The sequence below is a fragment of the Pinus tabuliformis genome, chromosome 3_2 (assembly GCF_031772625.1).
Source record: "Pinus tabuliformis cultivar Carrire ecotype Pingquan chromosome 3_2, CPIR1, whole genome shotgun sequence".
Lineage (NCBI taxonomy): Eukaryota > Viridiplantae > Streptophyta > Pinopsida > Pinales > Pinaceae > Pinus > Pinus tabuliformis.
In genome coordinates, this window is record NC_142302.1 from 558349885 (window position 1) to 558377287 (window position 27403).

A 27403-nucleotide genomic window follows, 5' to 3' on the forward strand; every position below is an offset into this window, starting at 1 on the left:
AAGTAATTCCCTCTCTTTTGATATGACCTCCAGTGACAATGCCCCTTTTCCCCTTTATGAATATGGTGTCAAGGAAGAACCCTTCATTGAATATACTTTATCCCCCTTGACCCATCCTCAGGATTATGATCACTTCGCAATCCCCCCTCCTCGCTGTGACCATCACATTGAGAGACCTATTTGTTGCACTCCTTTCTCTCACCCTTCATTCCCCTCTCATCACAACCATGTGACATCCTCAAAGCATGATATTACAAGTAGTGATTGTGATGAGGAGTTCTCGAGAGTGATCATTCATTCCTCCATTTTGTACCTAGAAGGAGAGCCCTGGACCTCTAGAATGACCAGTTTTCTTTCTCCTAGGACCTCCCTCTACCTCAAATGGAGATCATATTTTCCCACCTCCCACCCACTTCATCCCCCATGTGACTATGCCCACATTCGATTTGGGGGTTGCTACATGAGTAATCATATTGGTAGACATATGTATATTGATGTGATGGTATGTTGGTTGCAATGGCCTTATGATTATACTTAGTATTAGCCTTACTATATGCATATTAGGGTAGGATGCATTGCATGTTCATTTTCTCATTAGAACTAACATCATATGATATTTCTCATGGTAGATTAGATGCATCTGAATTAAAATTTGCATATTTTATTTTCTGTTGATTTTATGGCCTAACATATTAGCATGTGCGATCATGAGATGCCGCAAAAGCATGTTGCCCCGTGTTTTTCCATCTATTATATGTGTAGGTGACAGGTCTACGGTAGCCAAGAGATTGCTGGAGTTCTCGTGACCTTCCGTTCGAGTAGCTTTGCCCACTTCTTCGAGAGATCATGTCCCAATTGGAGCTAGATGTTACCCACCATTTTGTGGGTAATATCCCTAGGAGAATTTTTTTTCTCCAAGATGGTCCTCAGCTGGCAGCCAACAACTCCTTGCAGCCATCATCTATCTCATTGTGCCATTTCTCTATTACCTGAGCCAACCATGTGGTCCCTCACCCATCTGCCATGATTGTATGTTTGAAGGTGGGCCTCCCGAAGCTAAAGGTATGCCTTGTCATTTTGAAATTGAGTTTTGTAGTTGACTTATCATGGACACTTCTGAGCATGGATTAATGGGGGGATTCGGTAGAAAGAATGGGCTAGGTTTGTGCTTCTGTCCCCTAAACCCCTTTTAGGAATTAACCTTGAATTCTAGTCTCGTGGGATCTCTTTTACTGGCCATTTGGTTTCAGGGATGGTATGTCACGGGAAACCCCAATTTTGGTTGCGTGGCCCCAATTCCTTATCCGCTTATATTACCTTTTTCGACCCATTATTACCCCATCCATCATTTCTCCCACCCGGGTCCACATAGGGTCTCCTTCCCTTGCCCACACCTTGGGTCATGGCCTGGAATGAAGCCCAAAGGTTGATGCAACTAAAAAGAAAGTTAAAAGCATATATGGCCACACTCAATAGGAAAAGTACCACAAAATGCAAAAGATGGCCGGGACAAAAACATTTTTAGCACGTGGGCAAAAGCCAATACATGAGCTCTACCCCATTATCATGGCCATCACCCTAGTTCTAACAGGTTCTATGAGTTTTCTTCATCATATAGGAACCCATGATTGGCCCAACCCCTGGTGGGTGATGAACTGTCCAAGCTTAAAGGGGGAAATTCACTGCGATATCTTATACATCATGCTTTAACACTTCGAGCCTTGAGAAGTTAATCAAAGAAAAATCATAAAAAGGCAAAATGCATATGAAGAGGGGTGGAAAAATAAAGGCCAGGGTACCTCATGTACCACGATTGCTCCCTCGTACACCTTATAAACCCAAGTGTGGGCTTCCCTCTTATTAGCTGACCTTGTGCCCTAGCATGTGACCTAGGGCTGCCCCTTCTCATTCCCTATCTCATTCACCTATTTTCCACATGCCGCCACCTTTTGATGGATGTACCTTGGCTATATTATCCCCTTTAGAAGCAGAAACCACCAAATAGGGTACTTAGTTAACCCCATCAGGAGTTTAGGAGACATTGGCACATCCCGAAAACCATTCTGGAAGGGCAGACCATTATGAAGTTCCCACTTGTGGTCCATGATTAGGTAAGCTCATTTACTCTATTTCTCTAATGACTTGTTGTACTGGAAGCCTAGGGGACACATTGGATTTTATGCAGGATTGCAGATGGTTTCCATTTGGGATTTGGTCTCCCTATACAGGGTCTTAATCATCCAGAGGGCTACATTGGCACATATAGGGTGAAAGTTTAGAGCCATGAGCCTCCACAGTAGCAGATTGCACTTCATGGATCCCCACAACCATTCAGAGATTGATCGCGGTTCACTTATTGGACGAGGAGGATGCACTTGATCCATCATGCCCAGCTAGCCCCAGATCTACACCATACACTTGGTGGATGATCCAGGTCTTCTATGATGATGTGGCATCTCCTACATTATCATCCTAGCCTTTGGGGGCAACCTACAAGCATCTTTGATTTGTTTGGAGATCCATTAGTACAATTGTGTGCCCCCACAGTCATTTGGAGCACCACGGGTTATTACATGGGGCCAAACCCTTGTCCACTTCTTTTGAGGGTCCTATTCTTCATTGTGGCAACCATGGACCTCATTAGGTCTCTTAGAGGGCCCTATGACATGCGTATATTATTATTTGCCCTCTTGAGAGGCTTACTTTTTCATTTGTGAGCTAGTTTGGTGGGCTTGTCACCAAAAGGTTGTATTATTAACACACTATTTTGTTTTTGGGGCCTATGTAGGCCAAGGAGGCTAATTCGAACTCCTTGGATGTCTATAAATACAAGTGAGGTGGGGACTTCATAATGGTTTTCCCTTCCATAATGGGCTTCAGGATGTGACATTGTCTCCTAAACTCCAAATGGGGTTAATCAATAATCCTATTAGGTGGTTTCTACTTCTAAAGGGGTAATATAGTTAAGGTACATCCTTCAAAAGGTGGTGGCATGTGACAAATAGGTGAATGAAATAGGGGATGAGAACGAGCAGCCCTGGGTCACATGCTAGGGTACAAGGGTGGCTAATAAGAGGGAAGCCCACACTTGAGTTTATAATGTGTAGGTGGGAGTAATCGTGGTACATGAGGTGCACTGACCTTGATTTTTCCACACTTCTTTATATGCCTTTTGCCTTTGCATAATTTTCTTTGATTAACTACTCGAGGCTCAAAGGGGTAAGAGCATGATGTATAATATATAGCGGTGAATATCCCCTTTTTAAGGTGGGATGGTTCATTTCCCACTAGGTGTTGGGACAATCATGGGTTCCCATATGATGAGGGAGGCTCATAGAACATGTCGGAAGCAGGGTGATGGCCATGATAATGGGGTAGAGCTCATGTATTGGCTTTTTCCCACATGCTAAATGTGTTTGTCCCGACCATCTTTTGCATTTTGTGGTACATTTTCCTATTGAATGTGGCTATATATGCTTTTATCTTTCTTTTTAGCTGCATCAACCTCCAGACTTCATTCCAGGCCATGACCCAAGGTGTGGGCAAGGGGAAGGGGCATGCTAATCCTATGTGGACCCAGGTGGGAGAAATGTTGAATAGGGAAATAATGAATGGAAAGAGGGTAATAGAAGCAGACAAAGGAGCGGGACCATGCAACCAAAATCGGGGTTTCCCATGAAATACCATCCCTAGAGCCAAATGGTCAATAAAAGAGATCCCACTGGACTAGAATCCAAGGTTAATGCCTAAAAGGGGGCTAGGGACAAAAGCACAAACCTAGCCCATTCTTTCTGCCGAATCCCCCCATTAATCCATGCCCAGAAGTGTCCATGATAAGCAAACTACACTACTCAATTTCCAAATGAAAAGGCATACCTTTAGGTTCGGGAGGCCCACCTTCAAACATACAATCATGGCAAATGGGTGAGGGACCACATGGCTGGCTCAGGTGGCGGAGAAATGGCACAATGAGCTAGCTGGTGACTGCAAGGGGCTATTGATTGTCGGCTAAGAACCATCTTGGATAAAAAAATTCTCCTACGGATATTACCCACAAAATGGTGGGTAACAGTGCCACACCTTTGAAAAGTCAAATCATCAAGAACCTGTTATGAACATAATTTATATAAAAATAAATATAAACAAATGTGTATAATCATAATGATCAATTAAATGTTCATTAGTTAAATGAGAAGGCATGTCTAAAAGACATGGCCATTCATGAAAGGGCACCTGCATAGGTATATAAGCGGGCCCTCATTGTAACATTCATCATCCTTGTACATTTCATATTATTAATAAAATATTATTTATAAATACCTTTGTGTATTTTATATTTAAAGTCAAGAATCTACAGTTTGGTTGCTTCAGTGGTATCAGAGCCTTGCGAGGCTTTGGACGTTATCTGTTGCACAATATGCCATTAAGTTTATGTCATGAAATCGTTGAGAAATTAAGTGAAATTCGAGAATCGTTTCCGCAATTAAATAAATTATCCGCATAATGTTAGCATGTCTAAAGTAAGAATACATTGACATGAAAGGAACTAACATTAAAGAATGTTCTAATCAAGAAAATAATGTTGAGCATGTTGAATTGGTATCTTCTCAGGTTGACATAAATATGGTCGATAATCAAAGTGGATATGAAAATCGAAGATAAAGAAGCTAAAAGTGAGGTTGTTGTTATTATATTTGAAGAAAACACAAAACCTTTGTTAGTAGAGGCATTCAAAGGATTCTATACTTTCACCTTCTAAAACTTCACCTGTTGTTCAGACCTCAACATTGTCAGCGAAAGGTGGCAGGGATGTTGATGTGTCTGCAAAAATTCCAAGGAGCTTGAGAATCTCCACACAATATAGATTCTTCAAGGTCCAAAGCCCACTGAGTCTCTTGCAATTTGTGCTAATCATGCAAACATTGCGAGAAATGTTCAGAAAATCCTGCAATCGAGGCCTCCAGATTTTCGTCAATGGAAACCTCCTTCAAAGGCCTATATGAGTGCTCCGATATCATGCCAAATCTATAAGATTAATGTTACTGATATAGACACTATACTGGTTTGTGATGCTTGTGAGAAAGTAGTTCACTTAAAATGCCTTCAGTCATATAACCAAAGGGGTATCCCGAAGGGTGACTGGCACTGCCCTAAGTGCTTGATTGCCAACAATGGATGTACATTTTCCCCCAAGTATGGTCGTGTTGGTAAAAGTACTAATGTTTGGAAAATGCCTGCAAATAAGAGCAACCATCAAGCTTCTCCTGTGAAGAAGTTAGAAACTTCCAATCCAAAGACTCTTCTGCACATAGTTGTATCAAATGCCCTGAATGCTGCTCCATAGGTTCCTATCCAGGTTGAGATAAGTCACATAAATAACATGCATATCCTTCAGGAAATAGGAAATACAAGTGGAGACCTAAGGCCAAATTCTGAAATGTCTTTTGCTGAAAGCAGAAAGAATGCAGAAGATGGGGCAAATGAACCTTTAAATCATGACTCTTCACATACAACTCCTGAAGGGGTTGCTGCTCTCTTACGAAAGCTTCCAGAGAATGAGAATAATTTTAGCCCTACCAATGTTGTTTCACAATTTCCCGATCAACAATCTGCCCATTCATCTGCATTAGTATCTGCCAGTCACTTTGGATCTAAAGGTTCTCAAACTAAGCAGCAGTCAAGCATTAATTTGCATGTTGTAAAGCAACCTCAAACCTCCAGTAGATCACAGGGTGCAGACAGTTGGAAATTAATGAGGGGGGGGGGTGAATCAATATTTCTTTTCAATTATTACTTTTACCAGTTAGATCAATTATATTTAGAACACAAAATGAACAAGAAGAATAAATTCTTTTATTAATTTCTTCTTTACATTAAATCAAGTACAATATATGTAGGGCTCCAACCCTAGATGAAGACACTGATCTTCAATCTCCCAGGCTCCAACCTGTATTTGCCAGGCACCGACTTGGACTTCCAAGGCTCCAACCTTGTTAATTTTGAGACAACTACCTCAAGGGCACCAACCCTATATCTGGTTCAGGCTTCGACCTGCTTTCTTGAGGACTCCGATCCTCTAGGGCTCCAATCCTATCCTTCAAGGCACCAACCTTGTCTTTTCGAGGCTCCAACCTCTTGGGCTCCAACCCTTACTTTACTTCGTCAAGATGTATTTGGTTATACTTCACGACTGCCAATGTCTTCTTCAACAAGCCCTGTCAATCTCTAGCTATACCTTCACTTAGTCTCCACGTCACATCATCAATGACAACCTTGTTCTTCACATGAAGGTGTCATTGCTGCTCTTCATCTCACCCAAACAAGGTCTCCAAGGTCACTTTATGATGATTAATGCATCATGGTCTCCAAGATTAAATCCCAGAACACCTAGGGCTTCTCAACAATGTGTCTACAATAAACTGCAATAAGCCTCAACATCTGCAACAAATAATTCTTCTAAGAATTCTTTAATGTACCTCAACATTGCCGCTTCAAGGATGATTCAATATGTCTCCAAAAGTTCTCCAACAAGTCTTCAATCAGTGCTCCAAGTAATGCTAAAGAAGAATCTTCTTAATGACTGCTTCTAGATTTGCTCCAAGGCTACTTCAGTGTATGCTACAATGATATCTTCAAATTTTTTTTTGTCTAAGGTTCCAAACACTGTCAAGGTTCCAAATCTTCACTTCAAGGTTGAATGAATATGCCCTCACAGTAAGCTTGATGATGCCACCATAGTTATTGAATCACCGAACCCACAAAATGGTGAACTGTATGCTATTCTTAGTGCTGTAGCTATCTCCTTCACTGATGATTTGAAACTTCCTTCACATCTTCACACGTTAGTTCTTCAACCGGGCTCCTCCACAGAAAAGTCTACAAGACTGTCCTTCACTTATCCGAGCCACAAACAAGTGAGTATATCGCAGGTTCAATGTTGCAACAGTTATGAAGAATAGACCGAGTCTCAAATTGATGCATTGCAGGTTTGACTATGATTAATTGTGGATGCTCTGAATTTATTGAGGATGGTCCGAAGCTCTTGTAGCTTAACCAAAATGCTGACCCACAGTCCTTCAAAGGTATGGTGCTAGACTGCCATGGATTTACTTGCTGCAATAGGTCTGATCTACCTTAGTCTTCACCGAGATTACAACACCCACAATTCTGGGCTCCACCGAGGCTATAATACCCACAGTTTTGGGCTCCATCGAGGCTACAATACCCACAGTTCTGTGCTCCACCAAGGCTGTAGTGATCTCAGATCCGAGCTAGGTCCGGCACTATAATTGCCTGCAAGGAGAGACGTTTCTAAACAAGAGATCTGACCCTTATTCTGTGATGTTTCGAACCCTTAATTTGTCACCTATCCGTGGATATATGTCTTAGAAGGCTCCCAGAAGAGATCCAAAGGCACGACCTTATGCTTGTCATAGATTCAAATGATAGATATAATTTTTAACCCAAAATGCCTTCACAAATATTCTTCAGTGCTCCTAGTTCACGAGTTGTGAATTGTTCATGTGTCTCTGTGATGGATGACTGAATTGAGGTGAGAGAAATGAAGGTCCATGAGTTCTTATTAATATGGATTTTACTTTGACATGAGAGGACATGACTTATGGAGGGAGGTTGACTTGAGGACTGACTTGCAGACAAATCTGGATCGAAAAGATGTTTCGACATTTATGTGAAACCTGCACTCGTTGTTGCACGTTTGATGGACGAATGATCATGTGGGTACTTGGGACCGCAAATGACATGGTGACCACCGAGGAGTGGGACCGTCGTGGATGTATTGACGTGGATAGGTAGGGACCGTCATGGATGTATTGACATGGGTGTGTTGGGTTAATTATATATATGCTCAATATATGTTGATGTTCAATTTTGAGAGGAGTGAGGACAACACCATTCAACAAGGAGTAGGTATATATGTTAAATACATTTTTAATTTATTGTTGATATATGTTATATAGTTTTATATCATATAAATATAACATGTATATTTATATTTGATATAAATATATGTATATATATGTCTAGTGATTTTTGCCGTCTTTTTTTTTCAAGTCTTTGGTATATTTCTTCAATGTCAAGACATATTCTTGTAGGATTTTTCATCAACACCCTTTCATCAAATTAGGGTTAGGGTTTTAGGATTGTAGTAGATTAGGGTTTTCATTAGCCATTAGGGTTTCATTAATAAAGGCTAGGCTTTGCTCAGTTTTAATCATGCTAGGGTTTCATGTAGTCTAGGGTTTCTTCTTTTAGGGCTTCAAATGTAGGGATCCTTTGTAGGGTATGCACATAGGATTAGGGTTTCACACCTTTAGGGTTTGCTTCAACACAACAAGGGTTCCTCTAGGTTAGGGTTTGTATAATGAGAGGGCAACATCTCAAAGGTTACGACATGTATCACAAGAATATTTGCCATCATAAATAATGCCATATTGACATCAATGACAACCTTGACTAACAATCTCCCCCATTGTCATTGATGGCAATATTCTTGCCCTTCCAACATTTTCTCCCCCTTTGATATCAATGTCAAATAGGGTGCCCAAGTATTCCCCCTATTAAGCTGCTTCTCTTCATCATATTTTCTTCATCAATAATAGTTCTTCATAAGTATGTTGCTCCCCCTATTATGGTGCTCTTTCTTCATGTGATGAAGCAATTCCCCTTGCCTTTATAAACTCCTTTAGCTCAAGAAAGATTGCTTGCTTTGTGATCAAATGGAAAAAATCTTCAACAATACTCCATCAGATGAGTAAGGATCATGTTCTTCAATGGAGTTGCTCTCGAGAGATGATCTATCAAAGTATGATTGTCCATGAGTGACTCATCAAGGATTTCATAGGGCCCTTTCATGGATAGCTTCTACAGGAATGATCCCAAGCTCCCTCTCACTGTATGGTCTCCTTTTTGGCAAAGTCTCATCAACAAACACTTGGAATATCACATCTGTCAAGGATGTCTTCATCAAATCAACAACATGTGTTGTTGGCTAGAGTGTCCAAGAGACTTTTGGATCCAATTTGCTTCTTTCTCCATATTTGTGTAACTTTAGTTTCTAGCTTGGTTGTCATGGTTCTAACTTGTGTAGGGGCCCAATTCAAGTTACAATCACGTGCCATATGTCCAATGTTATGGCAATTGAAGCACTCCATCTTGTTTATGAATGAGTAATCACGACTTTTTCCTGCCAAATTGCTTCTAGGAGATTGTCGGGGACCATTATATTTGTCTTTGTGATATGCCCTACAATCTTTTGCCATGTGCCTAAAGTATGTACAAGAATAGCAATAACCAAGAAATATACTTTGGTACTTAGGAGATGAAGATTTCCTTGATGTATTTCTAAAGTCTTTTTTCCTTGGGATTCTTTGATGATATTCATTGCCTTTTGTATTCTTGACGCCATCTGAAAGTCTCTTTGGAATAGAATTTCTTCCATAGTTGTCTTCACTCTTTTCCTTGCCTTTGCTGGAACTAGAAGCATCAACATTTCCTTCTAGCTTCCTCACATCCTTGTTGTTTGAAGCATTATCATTTTTTCTTGAGGATTCACCTGCATAGGCAAGCCCTGATTTATCAAGGGGAGACCTTTGTGACTTAGGATGTCATCTAGGGTTTGAGAACTTTTCAAGTTCTTATTCAACAAGTTAACTTACTTTTTAAGAAAGACAATTTCTTCCTTCATTTTCTTGCATTCTTCATCCTTCTTTGATAAACTGATCTCCATTTCTTCATTCATCTTCGTTGCTTCATATGATTGTGCCTTAAGAGAAGTGATTTCTGATCTTAACTTGATGATGTCATCATCCTTTTCTTGTAGTTGGCACGTCATGGTGTTTCTCTCCTTTTCTGCTTCATCAACTTGTCCTTCTATGAATGCCAAAGCTTCCATTACCTTCTCAGCTCCTTGTGCTTGTTTCCTTGCTTCTTCTAATTGAGATCTAAGAGAGGAGACCTCTTCCTTGTAGTGACCAATCTCTGCTTCAAGTTTGTTCAAGCTCTTGAGTCTTTGTTCAAGGTGGCTTGACAAAGTTTCTTCCCTCTTCTTTGCCTTATCCAATTGATTTGTCATGGGTATGACTTCTTCATGATGCTTTCTTTTGTTTTGATGAAATTCCTCCTTAATTTTGGTGAGCTCGTCATCTCTTTCTTGTACTTGAAGCTTAGAAAGGTCAACTTCCTTCCTTGTCTTGTCCTGGTCACCATCTTGCGCTTTCTTCTTAAGTTTCTCATTTTCCTTTTTCAAACTGTGAATCTCTTCTATGGCAGCTAGAAGTTTGGTCAGGAGATCTTCTTCAAAGTCTTCTTTATTTTCTTCATCTTCTAGGTCGTCTTTGGCCTTGATGTCATCACTCTTATTTTCATCTTCCTTGTTGGGTTATGGATCCTTCTTGCTTAGTGGTCATGGTCAACGCTCCTTTTGAGTGAAGGTCATGAAGTTTGTCCCATATATCTTTTGCTGATGAACATTTTTCCAGATTGGCCTTTATAGAATTTTCTAGCCTATTCAAGATTGCCTTCATTGCTCTTGCATTGTACTGCTTGGATTCTCTGTCCATCATGTTATCAATAATCACTGATTCCCATACTTCAAAGCCTTGAGCCATTAATAAATTTCTCATTCTTACCTTCCAAACATCAAAGTTTCCATTGAACAATGGAACTTTCCCAATTTGATAGTCTTCAATATTTACGGTTGAGGAAGAGACATCTTTAAGAGGATGGGAGGCTTTCTTCCTTGGCTTTGCCATTTGTGTTCTAAGGATCAACCTTCAAGCTGTTAGGCTTTGAGTGAAGTTACTGGCTCTGAAACCAATTGTTGGAAATACTGAGAGGGTGGGTTAATCGGTGTTTCTTTTCAGTTATTACTTTTACTAGTTAGATCACTTATATTTAGAACAAAAAATGAACAATAAGAGTAAATGCTTTTATTAATTTCTTCTTTACAATAAATCAAGTACAATATATATAGGGCTCCAACGCTATATGAAGACACCGATCTTCAATCTCCCAAGCTCCAACCTGTATTCGCCAAGCACTGACTTGGACTTCCAAGTCTCCAACCTTATCAATTTTGAGGCACCAACCTCAAGGGCTCCAACCCTATATTCGGTTTAGGCTCTGACCTGGTTTCTTGAGGACTTCGATCCTTTAGGACTCCAACCCTATCCTCCAAGGCACCAACCTTGTCTTTTTGAGGCTTCAACCTCTTGGCTCCAACACTTACTTTACTTCATGAAGATGTATCTGGTTATACTTCAGCGCTCCCAATGTCTTCTTCAACAAGCCCTGTTAATCTTCAACTATGCCTTCACTTAGTCTCCACATCACATCATCAATGACAACCTTGTTCTTCACATGAAGGTGTCACCACTGCTCTTCATGTCACCCAAACAAGATCTCCAAGGTCACTTTATGATGACTAATGCATCATGGTCTCCAAGATTAACTCCAGGGACAACTAGGGCTTATCGACAATGTGTCTACAATAAACTGTACTAAGCCTCAAAGTCTGCACCAACTAGTTCTTCTAAGAGTTCTTTAATGTACCTCAACACTGCTGCTTTAAGGATGCTTTCAATACGTCTCCCCAAAATTCTCCAATGAAATCTCCAACAAGTCTTCAATCAGTGCTCCAAGTAATCCTAAAGAAGACTCTTCTTAATGACTACTTCTAGATTTGCTCCAAGGCTGCTTCAGTGTATGCTACAAGGATATCTTCAAACTTTTTTTGTCTTAAGGTTCCAAACCTTGTCAAGGTTACAAATCTTCACTTCAATGTTAACTGCATATGCCCTCACAGTAAGCTTGATGATGCCACCATAGTTACTGAATCACTGAACCCACAAAGTGGTGAACTGTATGCTATTCTCAGTGTTGTAGCTATCTCCTTCACTGATGATTTGAAACTTCCTTCACATCTTTACACATTAGTTCTTCAACTGAGCTCCTCCACTGAAAAGTCTACAAGATTGTCCTTCAATTATCCGAGCCACAAACAGGTGAGTATACCACAGGTTCAATGCTGCAATAATTATGAAGAATAGACCGAGCCTCAAATTGATGCACTGCAGGTTTGACTGTGACTAACTGTGGATGCTCTGAATTTATTGAGGATGGTCCAAAGCTCTTGTAGCTTAACCAAAATGCTGACCCACAGCCCTTCGAAGGTATGGTGCTAGACTGTCACTGATTTACTTGCTGCAATAGGTTTGATCTACCTTAGTCTTCATCGAGATTACAACACTCACAGTTCTGAGCTCCACTGAGGCTGTAGTGATCTCAAATCCGAGCTTGGTCCGACCCTGTAGCTGCCTGCAAGGAGAGACGTTTCTAAACAAGAGATCCGACCCTTATTCTGTGATGTTCCGAGCCCTTAATTTGTCACCTATACGTGGATATATGTCTTAGAAGGCGCCTAAAACAAATCCGAAGGCATGACTGTATGCTTGTCATGAGAGACGTTTCTAAACAAGAGATCCGACCCTTATTCTGTGATGTTCCGAGCCCTTAATTTGTCACCTATATGTGGATATATGTCTTAGAACATGCCTAAAACAGATCCAAAGGCATGACCCTATAGCTGCCTGCAAGGAGAGACATTTCTAAACAAGAGATCTGACCCTTATTCTATGATGTTCTGAGCCCTTAATTTGTCACCTATACGTGGATATATGTATAGAAGGCGCCTAAAACAGATCCGAAGGCATGATCGTATAGATATAATTTTTAACCCAAAAAGCCTTAACAAATCTTCTTTAGTGCTCCTAGTTCACGTGTTGTGAACTGTTCATGTGTCTCTGTGATGGATGACCGAATTGAGGTGAGAGAAATGAAGATCCACGAGTTCTTATTAATACAGATTTTACTTTGACATGAGAGGACGTGACTTATGGAGGGAGGCCGACTTGAGGGCCGACTTGTAAACAAATATGGATTGACAAGATGTTTTGACGCTTATGTGAAACCTGCACTCGTTGCGGCACGTTTGATGGATAGATGATTGTGTGGGTACTTGGGACCACAAATGACATGTTGACCATGGAGGAGTGGGACCATCGTGGATGTATTGACATGGGTGTGTGTTGGGTTAATTATATATGCTCACATAATGTTAATGTCCAATTTTGAGAGGAATGGGGACAACACCATTCAACAAGGAGTAGGTATATATGTTAAATACATTTTTAATTTATTGTTGATATATTTTATATAGTTTATATCATATAGATGTAACACATATATTTATATTTGATATAAATATATGTATATATATGTCTAGTGATTTTTGCCCTCTTTTTTTTTTTGTAAGTCTTTGGTATGTTTCTTCAATGTCCAGACATATTCTTGTAGGATTTTTCAGCGACACCCTTTCATCAAATTAGGGTTAGGGTTTTAGGTTTGTAGTAGATTAGGGTTTTCATTAGCCATTAGGGTTTCATTAATAAAGGCTAGGCTTTGCTCATTTTTAATCATGTTAGGGTTTCATGTAGTCTAGGGTTTCTTCTTTTAGGGCTTCAAATGTAGGGATCCCTTGTAGGGTATGCACATAGGATTAGGGTTTCACACCTTTAGGGTTTGCTTCAACACAACAAGGGTTCCTCTAAGTTAGGGTTTGTATAATGAGAGAGAAACATCTCAAAGGTTACAACATGTATCACAAGAATATTTTCCATCACAAATAATGCCATATTGACATCAATGACAACCTTGACTAACACAGACAGATTAGCAATGCAGCAAGAAGCTAGTGCGTTTGAAACTCTCTTACAGAAAAACGAAATTCAGAGTACCTGCAGAATCAAAAGGGCTTTCTTTTTCTCAGTTACATATTTGAGGACAAAATTGTGCAGATAAAGGAGTGAAGATCTGTAGGTTAGGTGTCCGTTTCCCTGATGGCAAGAGGGTGCAGAGGAGGGTTCTTCAAAATGATCCCATATAGTTACTTTGGTCCTTTTGTTGTTCTCAAGTCAAAGAAGCCAGTGATGGGTGCCAATTTAAACTGGCACATGCAGTTCCTGGTGCATCATCTAAAACATTAGAGAACAATAACAACCATAATCCAAATAAAGAGAAGACTTTTGAAGAGGTATGAGTAGGAATGGCCGCAGAAGCACAAGGGCAAGCAATGCCAGAGAAGGAAAGAGAAAACAACAGTGCAATGTGCATGTAACCCATGCACAACAAACACAGATTTAATAACTGGACTTAGTCCCATTGATCATCAATGATCTCTAAAAAAGTTATATTGCCCTTTCCTGGAAATGGCGTCGTCTCCTCTATATGGAAATTTGAAGGAATTGAAGCTGTGTAATGCCAGTTATTGTAAGGAATTGGAATGCTTGCCAATTCCCGTTGAAGTGTGTCCTCAATTGACAAGTTGATAGTGAATGAGTGTGAATTCCTTGAATGGTCTTTTGAAAAGAATGAAGGGGCAATACAGTGGAGTGGGGAAGGAACATCAAGTAATGTTAGCTCTTCCATTGATATGTCTAGGCTTGTGCAACTGCAACACATCCAAATTTACAAAACCAAAATATTAGAGGTATCATTTGCTGTATCGAACAACTTCCAACAACATCTGTCTTTTCTTGTTACACCCGCTGCATCCTTACACCTTGTTACACCCATTGTTTTACAGCTCGAGCTCTCCACTGTGAACATCCTTAACTACGACTCCACATACGTTGCTCCCTGTTCGCACCACTGTTGTCTCTGTTGCATTCGGTTCATCACTTGTTGTCTGAGCATCCCTTTCCATCGTGCCATCCACATCTGCCGACTAACGTTGACCTCCGCCGTGTTTTTTTGTGGACCCTTGACCGGCACAAAACCATCACGATTGGTTTTTCAATTGGTCGTAACCTTTGTAAAAGGTAAATCATACCTATTGAAATACAAAAAAAAATCAACTATATAATTACACATAATTAATATATATATATACACACTTAATATTATATATATATTTAAAATTATATAAATTAATTAACTTAAAAAAAATGGGAAGAAGAAGAAGAAAAGAGAGAATAGATAAACTCTAGTTTCAAGACAGTATTACCCAAAAAAAAAACTATACATGCTGAAGTACTTATGACGAATTACATATGCGAGATGACAAAGGCAAGGTGAAGAAATTATCAGCAATAAAGCTTCGAGGACAAAGCTTTTGAAGAAAGGGGCAATGTTATGAACATAATTTATATAAAAATAAAATATAAACAAATGTAAATAATTATAACAATCAATTAAATATTCTTTTGTTAAATGAGAAGGCATGTCTAAAAGATATGGCCATTCATGAAAGGGCACCTTCCTAGGTATACAAGCAAGCTCACATTGTAACATTCATCATCCCTGTACATTTCATATTATTAACAAAATATTATTTATAAATACCTTTGTGTATTTTATATTTAAAATCAACAATCTAAAGTTTTGTTGCTTTTGCTTCAGAACCATTCGAGAAATCAAGTCCAATAAGGATTTAGGATTGGGAAACTCCTTCACAAGGCATATTCCTCAAACCTAACCCTCAAACCCTCACCTCCTTATCCTGGAAATCTTTGTACCTTGCTTAACAAGCAAGTAAGCTCTATTCTTAACCCACTTCTAGGAAAAGGATTATTAAGTTCACTTCACATCCATTGGTTGATTCATCCTTCACAAGTGAATTTCTATACACCAGGTCTCCTCCCATCGAAGCAAGCTCTATTCTTAACCCACTTCTAGGAAAAGGATTATTAAGTTCACTTCACATCAATTGGTTGATTCATCCTTCACAAGTAAATTTCTATATACTGGTTCTCCTCCCATTGATGAAAGTCCGTAAAGAGTAGGGAGTCTTAGGTGAGGTAACAATGGGCTAAGCCTCCAACGTTGCCCTTTGATCTAGCAGTTGTCCCTTTAGGAGTCCCTTTCATGCCCCCTGCTAGTTTGAGCGGTAATAGGTCCAAAAAACCTCTTTTTGGAAACATCGGTAAAATATTGGCAAAAATCGGAAAACTGTGCAAACATTAAAAAATGGAACATTATATATTTTTATATATTTATATTTTATTTTATTTTTTTCAGAATTTTAAACATATAAAGCAACAACAATATTTGATAAACACATTGGCACATAAATATGAAGAGAGCACTAATATATATGATTTAGTTGATGCCAAATAAAAATGATACATCAGAGTTGATACTAAGTCCTATTGAACCTTGATAGCTGCCCAATCAAGGACTCAAAATTGGATAACCAATGCAATATAACATCACATATATAAATGCTTCTCATCATCATGAGTTATATGTATCATGGCAAAAGAAACAAAACTAGTAGCTAGCTATCTGAGATCAATTCCCTTTCTTCCTTTTATGGGAAAAGATGATGGGCTATTTGCTAGGCCTGCCCCTAACAGTAGAAGGCCCTGGCCTTGCACCAAATGTTAGACGATCACTGATGGGTATAAAACTATGCTCATCAATATTTGTAGAAGGTAGTGTTGATGTAGGCATATTCTCCTCCTCCTACTTCTCCTGCTGTTGTATTGGTTCCTCCTCTAACCATGCATGTGACTCCTCCATGATGGGAACCTCAAACTCCACCCTCCATGAAGACAATACATCATTATTGTAAAAAAAAATGGTATACACATCCAATGTTCTCTCCAATTTCTTCACACATACTTGGAGATTGTAATGGACATACACCAAATCATTAAGACATGAGAACTCCAGCATTGTAAGCGTATAATAAAAAAGTTAATGGGTTTTGACTCTTGAAGGTCATAAATTACAATAAATGTAATTGCTTAGTTGAAGTTCAAAGTTCTATCTTGTTGTTAATTTGGCAGCTCAGGGACAGATTCCCTCCATTGGACAATCTTCCTCATCAAGAAAGACCCCTCCTAGCCCTTGGAAGAATTTAATTTGATTAAGAAAAAAAAATTATTACGGAAACCCACATGTGCACTAAAGGACAGGTCGGCCTAAAAGAGAAATTGGACACCCTTGGATGGCTATAAATAGAAGCCAAGTGACCATCATTTGGAAATCATCAAGCGTTCGTCTTTTCTCTTCTTTGGTTTTGGCTTGCACAAATTTGAAATTGGTTTGCAGGGAATTCATTCGCATAGGTTTGAAATTGCAAGGTCCGAGCTTTCACATGTGGATTAGGGTTTTTGGTTCGCAGCCACAGGGTTGTCACAAGAAAATTTTGGCCGTAGTCGCATGCACGAAAGCCTATCTCTGCGGCCAGAACGCTTCAGCTGCACGCATGAGTGCTTGCTCCGTGTATCCAAGACTTAGGGTTTCTAGTCACAGTTGAATGCAGATCTGAATAGTGGATCATAGAATCCGTCAGTTGACCGCAGATGTTGACAGTTGACTGCAGGCTTCTGAATCATGGTTTTGATTATTAGTGTTGTTGGGTTCATCTCTTGGATGTTGTTGTTTGATTTTGTGGACAATTTTGTGGTTGAAGCTCTGGATCATTGTACTCTCTCTTTGTTGAACTTTTTATAACAATTTAATAAGAAGAAGAATTTGAAAGGGTTTTCCCCCTTGTGACATTTTGTCCTGGTCTCTGATCAATCTTGGTGTCTCTATGTTTGAATGCTTTTCTTCTATTGTTCCTTTATGTTCCGCTGCATTGTTGATGATATTGTTCTTTCTACATAATTGGATATGACGTAATGATGTTATAATGTTGTGGGGTGAATTGAATGTGTAAATGATGAAATACCATTATTTAAAGCAAAGAACAATATAGCCCTAAGAAAAAATAGCATGGTATCAGAGTTGGGTTGAAGAAAAGTCATTGAAGATCACCCCTGTGAAGACACCATTGATGGAAGTGTTACCCACCACTTTGTGGGTGACACCCATAGGAGTAAATTTTCTCCTTGATGGTCCTCAGTTGGAAACCAACAACCCTTCGCAACCATTAGATAGATCGATGTGTCATTTTCTTTGCCACCTAAGTCAACTATGTGCTCCCTCGCCCATCGGTTATGATTGTATGTTTGAAGGTGGGCCTTTCAACCCTGAAGGTATGGCTTTTCATTGTGTAGTTGGGTATTTTTGTTTACTTGTCATGGACACTTTGGGCATGGATTAGTGGGGGGATTCGATGGAGAGAGTGGACTAGGTCTGTATTCTTGTCTCCTCTGCCCAATTTGATGGTTAACCTTGTATCCTAGTCTTGTGGGATCTCCTTTATTGGCTACTAAGCTTCAGGGAGGGCACTACATGGGAAACGCCGATTTTGGTTGCATGGTCCCACTCCCCATACCAAATACATTACTCCCTTCCACTCATTACAACCCCATTCATCAATTTTCCCATTTGGGTCCACAAGGGGTTAGCTTCCTCCTCCCCTTGTCCACACCTTGGGTTAGGCTTGGAACGATGCCCCGAAGGTTGATGTAGTTAAAAAGAAAAGAAAAATCATAATTTGGCCACTCCGAACAAGAAATGTACCACAAAATGCAAAAGTTGGTCGGGAAATACAAATTTAGCGCATGGGCAAAATCCATACATGAGCTCTACCACTTTTCTTTGGCCATCACCTGGATGAGTCCCCTCCATCATTAAGGAACCCACGATTGTCGCAACACCTGATGGGCAATGAACCGCTCCACCTTAAGGGGGTATCTACTGCTATATCCTACATATCATGCTCTTATCCCCTACAGCCCAAAGCAGTTATGAAAGAAAAATCAATAAAAAGAAAGAGGCATATGAAGAAGGGTTGAAAACCAAAGGTCGGGGTAATTCATGTACCATGATTTCTCCCTCCTACATCCATGTAGTCAAGTGTGGGCTTCCCTATTTTTAGCTACTCTTGTACCATGGGATATGGCCCAGAGCTTTACCTTCATGCCCCACTCCATTCCATCACTATATTACTTGCCACTTATGAAACCGGATTCGTCCAAAACAGGGCACGTGTCTGAGTCCCACGAATCCGACACGATTCGATGGGAATTCGAATCCTAAAATGGGACACCACGTGTCCTAACAGGACACCATCGAATCTTGGTTGTGTCCTGATTTTGGGATTCGAATCCCAAAAAAGTGAGGGTTTATGAGGGAGGGTTTATGAGGTTTGTGAGGGTTTATTAGTGAGGGTTTATGAGGTTTATGAGGTTTGTGAGGGTTTATGCAGATATTTGAATTTTGTATGTACTATGCATGCTATAATGTTACTAACTTACTTTGTAAACAATAAAACTAACATCTAGATGAAGATATATGTTTGAAATGAATGAATTTGTATCATTAATGAGAATTTGTGTAAGAAATATCTAATTTTTAATATATATATATATATAACGAATCCTACGTGTCCTATTCCGGGGGGTCAACGTGTTCGAATTCGACACTCGAATCCCCGTGTCAGCTGACTTAGCTTGCCACCTACCATTTGATGGATGTACCATGGACATGTCACCCCAATTAGAGGCGAAAACCACCTAATAGGCTCCTTGGTTAACCTCCTTATTGAGCTTGGAGACACCTGTACATGCCAAAGCCCACTATGGAAGGGCATGCCACTATGAATTGTCCACTTGTTTTCCATGGTTTGTAGGCTCTTTTACTCGATTACTCTAATGATTTATTGTACTGGAAGGTGAGGGGACACATTAGATCTTATATAGAATTGCAAGTGGGTCTCCATTTGGGGTTTGGTATACCTATATGGGGTCCAACCCCTTTAGAGGGTCACATTAGAACTTATAGGGTGAGCGTTGAGGGCCATGGGCCTCCAACATAGCAGAGCACTTCATGGACCCCCCAACACCATTCATTAATTTTTTGTTTTCCACCTTTTGGATGAGGATGATGCACCTGGATCACCATGCCCAACCAACTTCACACTTGTACCATACACTTGGAAGATGTTCCAGGGCCCAAATAAGGATGTGTATCACCATGGGAGACAAATGAAGGACTTATGTCATCATTCTAGCCCTTACATATGGTTTACAATCATTAACGATCCACTTAGAGACCCATGAGGATGTCATTGTGCCCCCACACCCACTTGGGGACACCATGTATGACTTGCTTGCATATCAAGGCACCAACTCCTTGAGCACTATGTTTGGATCCTATTCTCTCACATTGGCACACTTTGGACTCCACTAGGCCTCCTCAATGGCCAAATGACTCATTGTATTTACTATTTTTCCCTCTTGAGAGGCTTTATCTTTGTATTATTGAGCTATCTTGGTGGGCTTGTCACCAAGTCATGTCATTATTGTATATTATTTTATTATTTGGGGCATTATTAGGCTATTCGAACCCCTTTATGGATTGTGTAATTGATGGGAGGCTCATTCATTTCTCTCATCACAATTTTGGATTGGACTATCTCTTCTTGAGAATTTCAGCTAACCTATTTGATGGATGAATTGGATTTCTAAATGCATTTCAATGTTTGTAAAGATTATCTTTTGGCTTGGAGCTTCGATATATTTGTACATTGATGATTGGAGGATTTTCGCTATACTTATAAGTGTCATTTTCATGTTTTACTTTACATGTATGGTCACTTGTGTAATGTATGAATGTTTTCACTCATAAAGCTGGTGTAGCTTCCTTTAAGAAATGCGAATTTTTTAAAAATTGTCTTTGTGAGGGATTTCATATGTTTCATGCAAAAATATGATGAACAAATGCCCTAGAAGTATATGACTGTTCATTATTACCTTGATAAGTCATTAATTGCAGCATCAAAGAAGTATAAACTTTCATAGTAACTTGTTTGCTACCTCTAGGGCTATGCGAAGTTGCTAGGAGACTCCTTGTTTGGGTATAAAACAATTCTAAACATTGATTTGCATTGACTCCATTCTCCTAATAGGCTAGGCACTGGTCTAGTCTGAAGGTGATCGCAGAAAAGAAAAGGAAAACTCTTTTCACCTCCTTCCTTCTTTTCTAAGCCCTAACCTAGTAGGCCTCCTAAGGAATCACCTAAAATCATTTCTAACCATTTAAAATCCTTGAAAACTGGTCAACTACTGTGTTGGGTTCTTCTTGAGAGGTCCTCCAAATTTGAGGTTGATCCCATTGTGGAATCTCAAGATATTCCAAGCCCTAGCTTGAAGATCGTCCTCCTCCCTAGGTATCCTTTGGTTAGTGGCTTCATTAGGATTGTTGCACTCAAATTCCAAGATAAATTCAATTCCTTTGATCCTATTCTCCTCCCAAATTGGTCAAGACCATAAATTTGTTGCGGAAAACCAAACCCTTGGCTTTGTTAGGTTCCACTTGGGCTTCTTTGTGGTCCTGCAAACTTGAAATTCTAATTGCAGAAGGACCGCTTAGAAAACTTATTTTTCCAGGGGTCTAGGACACTTCTTATTAAAGAAATACCCCTCAATTTTAGATCTTGGTATCCTCGTAGCCCTTCTAAGAGAGCTATCCTTCTTGCTTCTATAACAAGTAAGCCCATTATCTGAGCCTCTCTTATGAATAGGCTTTAGGAATCACTCTTCATCCTAACATTGAACCACCTATCCTAATGATTCCTGTCTTACCGAGACTCCTCCATCGGTGAAAGTCCGTAAAGAGCAGGGAGCTTTAATTGAAGTGACAATGGGCTATTGCTGCATTGTTATCGCTTGACTTAGCAGTTGCTCTATATGAGCCCCTCTTAGGACCCCTATTAGTTTGAGCAGTAACATTTTTGGCATCGTTGCCAGGGACACGAGACATGTGTCATGTTCCCCATACGAGAATACTGACATATCATTCTTGGAAATTCCATTAGTAAAATGAAGCCCTAGTTCTTCATTGAACTTTAAGGTCAATGCTTGTAGGGTGAAGCAAGCATCTCTCTAGGCATCTCTAAATTCACCCTAGTGACTCCATATCTAAGATGTTACGAAAATTTGCATAGCAATAAATGGCTCATTGGAAAGGCATATTTTATGTACTTCAAGATGATCCTCAATCCAATGATCATGATGTCATTAGAAGCCAAGAGGAGCTTGATGCTCCTCTCAATTAATCTCTTGGGGGCCATAAAATTGAGAAGCTTTCTTAATACCTTGAAAGGGGATTGTGGTTTCTCGAAGATATGATGATCATAGTCCACCTAGTTCCTCCATTGATAATCAAGTTAATGTAAATGTGGATGTGGATGTGAAATCTATCACGTTATGCCGTGAGGAGGATATGCCTGAGGTTACTATTCATCAAAAGTTTATGAGCTTGGTCATTGAGTTCTCCATATTTTCTTTGCAAGAAAGGTTGTGCGAGTTGGATTCCTCTTTTCCCTCCTTGTCTATGACCATTGGTGCATGGTCCTCGAATGTTGCCACCCCCCACGCTTGCCATTCATCAAGCAAATCTTGCAATGGGAAAAGTGATGTTTGGGTCTCCTACCTCATGATGGTTCATAAGGAAAAATGTTTTTTATTGATTTAATAATACACTGGTTACATTGGCTATATGATTACACTTAGCATTTGCATAATGTAACGTGCATGGTAGGGTAGGATGCATTGCATACTGATTTTTGCATAACTACCATCATCAGGTGATGTTATCATGCTAGAATAGATGCACATAGATAAAATTGCATTGTTATTTCTTGTTGATTTCTTTTTATGGCCTAATACAAGCATGGGCGATCATAAGATGCCACAAAGGCTCCTTGATTGGGTATAGTTCCTCTAAATCACAAATTTCATCTTGGCTCCATCTTCCCCAAAGGATTAGGCACTAATCCTTCCATAGGTGATCATTTTCAAAGAGCATTCCTCTCACCTTCCCCTCTTTTTCTAGGGCTAACCTCCATAGGTCACCTAGGGCATCACTTTTCTCACAATTAATTCATCAAAAGAATTTGATCTCTTGCCCACAATTGTGTTGGTGTGTCCTGAAGAAGCCCTCCAAATTTCACGAGATTCCGATAGTGGGATCTTGAGGTATTTCAAGCCCTAGCTCAAAGATCGATTCTTGCCCTTGGTTTCCCATTGGCTAGTGACCTCATTGGGAGCATAGCATTAAATCATCGAAAAAAGATTCTTTCTTTGATCCTCTTCCCTTCCCTAATTAGGCCAACTACATCCTTAGTTGATCAACTTGATACCCTTGACCTAATTTTGGGTCCACCTGCCCTTTGTGGTCCCACAATTTGTTAACTCCAATTCCACAAAGATCACTTAGAAGCCAAGCATTCATAGGGATTTTTGAGTCTAGGGGCTTCCTTGATAATATATACTCTCAAACCCTAACCTCAAAGACCCTCTTAGCCCTTCCTAGAGAGCCTATAACCTTGCTTCTCAAGCAAGTAAACCATACAATTGAGTCTCTCTTGTGAAGAAGCCTTAGGAATAACTCTTATCCTTTCATTGACCTACTCATCTAGTGATTGCCTTTATACCGGGTCTCCTCCCATCAGTGAAAGTCCATAAAGAGTAGGGAGCCTTAGTTAAGGTGACAGTGGACTATCGCTACATTGTTGTCCTTGACCTAGTAGTTTCCCTTTTAGGATCCCCTCTTAGGACCCCTGCTAGTTTGAGTGGTAACAAGGACCATGTAGTGCACCATGCATTTTAGGCAAATCTTCCACTACAGTAAGTGATTGTAACTCCCTGATAACTTCTTTTTGCCAGCTTAAATGTTCAAGTTACTTTAAGACCTCATGTTGGGGTTATTGAAGTTTACCAGAATACCTGTGAAGACTGGGAGTGGTGAGTTAACTGGGAATGGTCACTTAAACAGTAACCTGACAACAACTTTTCTTAAAACAATTTTTTCTATTTGTTGGTTAAGTTCTGGTTCGTGAATGAAATCTGGATGTTGATTACTTTCTTGGGTTTCATTAGTTTCAGAATCATAAATTTAACGAGTTGAATTATTTATTTGATTTTTTTTTCTTTAAATTGTGTAGCTCCTTATGATGTAGGGTGCTATCTTTGATTCTTGTTATTATCTGAAGTGGTTGATTGCATTGTAAGAAATTGGTGCTTTAATAGAGTTCTTTCTGGTCATATGTGACAATCTGATTTTTTTATACAGATGGGTTTACCACCTGATCGTGAGCAATACATACACAGACTTGGTAGAACTGGACGTAAAGGAAAAGAGGGACATGGTTTGCTGTTGCTTGCACCTTGGGAAGAATTCTTTTTAGCTGATGTGCAGGATTTGCCGATAAAGAGGGCTTCATTGCCGGAAATGCACTCGGAGATGATATCAAGGGTGAGTTTTACCCCTCCAAGACATAGCTTTTTGTTATCTTATATTAATAGTTTCAATGGAGTGTGTAATTTATTTTATGCTGGTTATATATTTTTGCTGAAAATCTCTGCCACATTGCCAATAACTATAAGCCATGGTTGAATGGTTTCTGGTAAAATCACTTTCAGTAAAACAGCAACAATGGGGAAATTTAAGTTTTAAATACATAATTTCAGTCTTATGATATCCAATCCAGTCCACAACACAGATGCCCTTAATCTGGACAGAAATCCTATTTGTTTCTCTTACTATAATACATTTGAAAACATATAACAGAGCACCAAGCCTGCGTTAATTTGCTTATAGCTTTTACTCTGTTGCTTTGCCTAGCTGTCTTCTGTTTTGGCAATAATTTAGCATGCAAGGCTTATGTTTACATTAGCAAGAAAATATGTGTTATCCTTGGGATGATACTTGCTTGAATTGGGTTGGTTGATCAATAAATATTAAAGACCATGCATGCCTTTCATGACTGTCAATGCTATAAAGTATTTGTGCTGTTGAGTTGCTAGATAAACATATCTATTGATGATAAAAAACTCTCTGGTTGTTGACAGGTACAGCATGCAATAGCTAATGTTGATTTAAGTGCCAAAGAATATGCTTATCATGCATGGCTTGGGTACTACAATTCTGTGAAAGCTATTGGCCGAGATAAAACAAGACTTGTTGAGCTTGCAAATCAATTCAGTCGCTCAATTGGCTTGGAACAGCAACCAGAACTATTGAGGAAAACTGCAGCAAAAATGGGTCTCAAGGGTATTCCTGGACTACGGATAAAGAAAAAATAATTTACATCCCCGACAATACATGGTGGTTGTTCCATGGTATCCTTTTTCTGTAGTCCATTTTAATTGCATTGAGGCCTTTCTGGTCTTTTCAGTGAGCTACAGATTTTCACTCATTGGCCTGTCCTATTTAGCCATGAATACTGGGCTTTTTATGTGACAGGAGCAAATCAAGAAATTGAATGTAAATATAGCCTAGCATATTGTAATATCTCGGGTCTATTGCTGAATGTAAGGCATTGTTCTTGCCAATGGACCAGTGGTTCGGGAGATCCAATTACATCCTGTAATGTTTGAATCAAAATCCTGTACATTTGGTTGTTGGAATCAGTGTTTTTAAAACCAGAACCGGTGACCGGACCGGTCTAACCGGGACTGGTTTGGTCTAAACAAACTGGTTTTAGAAAAATACGTTAAATAATTAATTTTTAATGAAACAAAACTATTTTTAAGAATTAAAACCATGATTCCAAGCCAATAAAGACAAAATATGCAAAGTTTGCTCATTTATATGCCATGTAAAGGTGAATATATCAAAATGGCACCAAGTGCAATACATATCATCGACAAAATAGCAAAATACATAAGCAATGAGGCTCTAAATTGCCTATAAAGTCCAAAAACAATGCTGCAAGCTATGAGGCCATTGGCCTACTACAAGTCTACAGTGTACACATGATCAATCATCAAGTTCATTACCACTACTAGCCACAGGATCATCATCAGGAGCTACATAGACATCATCTGGGTGTCTGAGGATGCCTCAGCCTGATCTGCAACCTCAGTATCAATGCCACCAATAACGATAGAAGTGGACCTAATGGAAGCACGAGTTTGTTGACCTACATGACTAGTGCCTTCCATTGGTTCTTTGCCTTTCCTTGATGCCGCTATTGATCTTGGTTCTGATGCCACCACATAATCTGCTTCATCCCCCGCTAAAGCCATGTCGATATCAAAAGCAGCCTCAAACACAAAATCTTCAGTCTCCTCCACCCATTCTGATGTTGGATCAATATCATCCAACACAATGGGATCTAGATCAAGCATTTTTCTCATCATTTGGTTCCTCCTTAGTCGAAGGTTGTATTGCACGAAAACAAGATCATTTAACTGTTTTTGTTCCAAACGGTTTCTCTTCTTCGTGTGTATGCGCTCAAAAACAAACCAATTGCGCTCACAACCTGAAGCACTGCAAGTTTGACTGAGGACTCTAATTGCAAACCTTTGCAATTGAGGACATTGGCCACCAAATGACTCCCACCAATGCGCTGCAAAGAAAAAGACCTTAATTAGTAACTTGGTTTATAATTTGAATTGTAAAGAACGTAAATATTTTTAACTTGAAAAGAAAAACAAATTGGAAATTGGAATTGCTTACCTGGTTGGTCCACATCTCTTGCCATCTTTGCCAAACTTTTGCCAAAAGTACCACCTGCCATATTGAAAACAGTAAGTTGTCTATGTGTTTCCAACTGGTCTGCATGGCTAGGGACCATGCGCTCCAAGCAATCAATCAATCCAGCTCTGACCTCCCCATCATGCAGATCTCCTAGTCGATATTTATAATAATACTTTAGGTTAAAAAAAAACCCAGATGCATGTATAGGACGATGGAGTTGATTGTTCCATCTGTGATCAATGATCTCCCATATACGGCCATATTTAGCTAATCTGTCCTTGTAAACTGCTCGTATCTACTCCTTTGCTTGATCCATAGCCTCATAAATGTAGCCCATGGCCAACCTTTCCCCATCCACCATCCTTAGGGCGTTAACAAGGGGCTTAGTAATTTTCACAAGCTCTAGAGACCTTTTCCAAAACTAAGTGTCTAACACTTTCTTTTTGGTGTCTTTTCTATCTAGTCTACGAGCCCATCGAGATTCAGACCATTCTTTAGAGGAAAACATTTTCTGCAAGTTTTTATGTTGACCATTGAGACATTTCAACGTGAGGAAGTGAGTTGCAAATCTCGTAATTGCAGGCCTAACAAGCTCTTTGCCCCCAGTGTTTTTCCTCATTAGGCTCAATACACGAGTGGTTGTAAATGTATTTTGTAATGCACTTGGCATGCTCTACAATGTGTTTTACCCACTCCACTTTGCTTATATCCTCAAGCATGAGGTCTATGCAATGTGCAACACATGGAGTCCAAAATATGGTCTTATATTTGGTCTTAGGCATCTTTCCAACAAGAACATAGTTTGAGGCATTATCGGTGATGACCTATACAACATGCTGCTCCCCAACTTCCTGAATAATGTTATCCAAAAGCTCAATTAGAAGGGCTGCATCCTTCACCTTATCAAATGCATCAACTGATTTCAAACACATGGTTCCTT

General features: G+C 39.6%; 1 protein-coding gene across 2 annotated transcripts in view; it reads left to right on the forward strand.

Moving 5' to 3' along the window:
* Positions 1-25136, forward strand: part of LOC149181746 (DEAD-box ATP-dependent RNA helicase 48-like) — a 119286-nt gene extending 94150 nt beyond the window's left edge. The window contains exons 7-8 of one of the 2 annotated variants that reach the window (XM_089416688.1): positions 24052-24234; positions 24831-25136. In XM_089416688.1, the coding sequence (XP_089272814.1) occupies positions 24052-24234; positions 24831-25064 (417 nt within the window). In that variant the 3' untranslated portion in view covers positions 25065-25136. The remainder of the gene's footprint in view (positions 1-24051; positions 24235-24830) is intronic. The other variant, XM_089416689.1, reaches the window with a different exon arrangement.
* The last annotated feature ends 2267 nt before the right edge of the window (positions 25137-27403 follow it).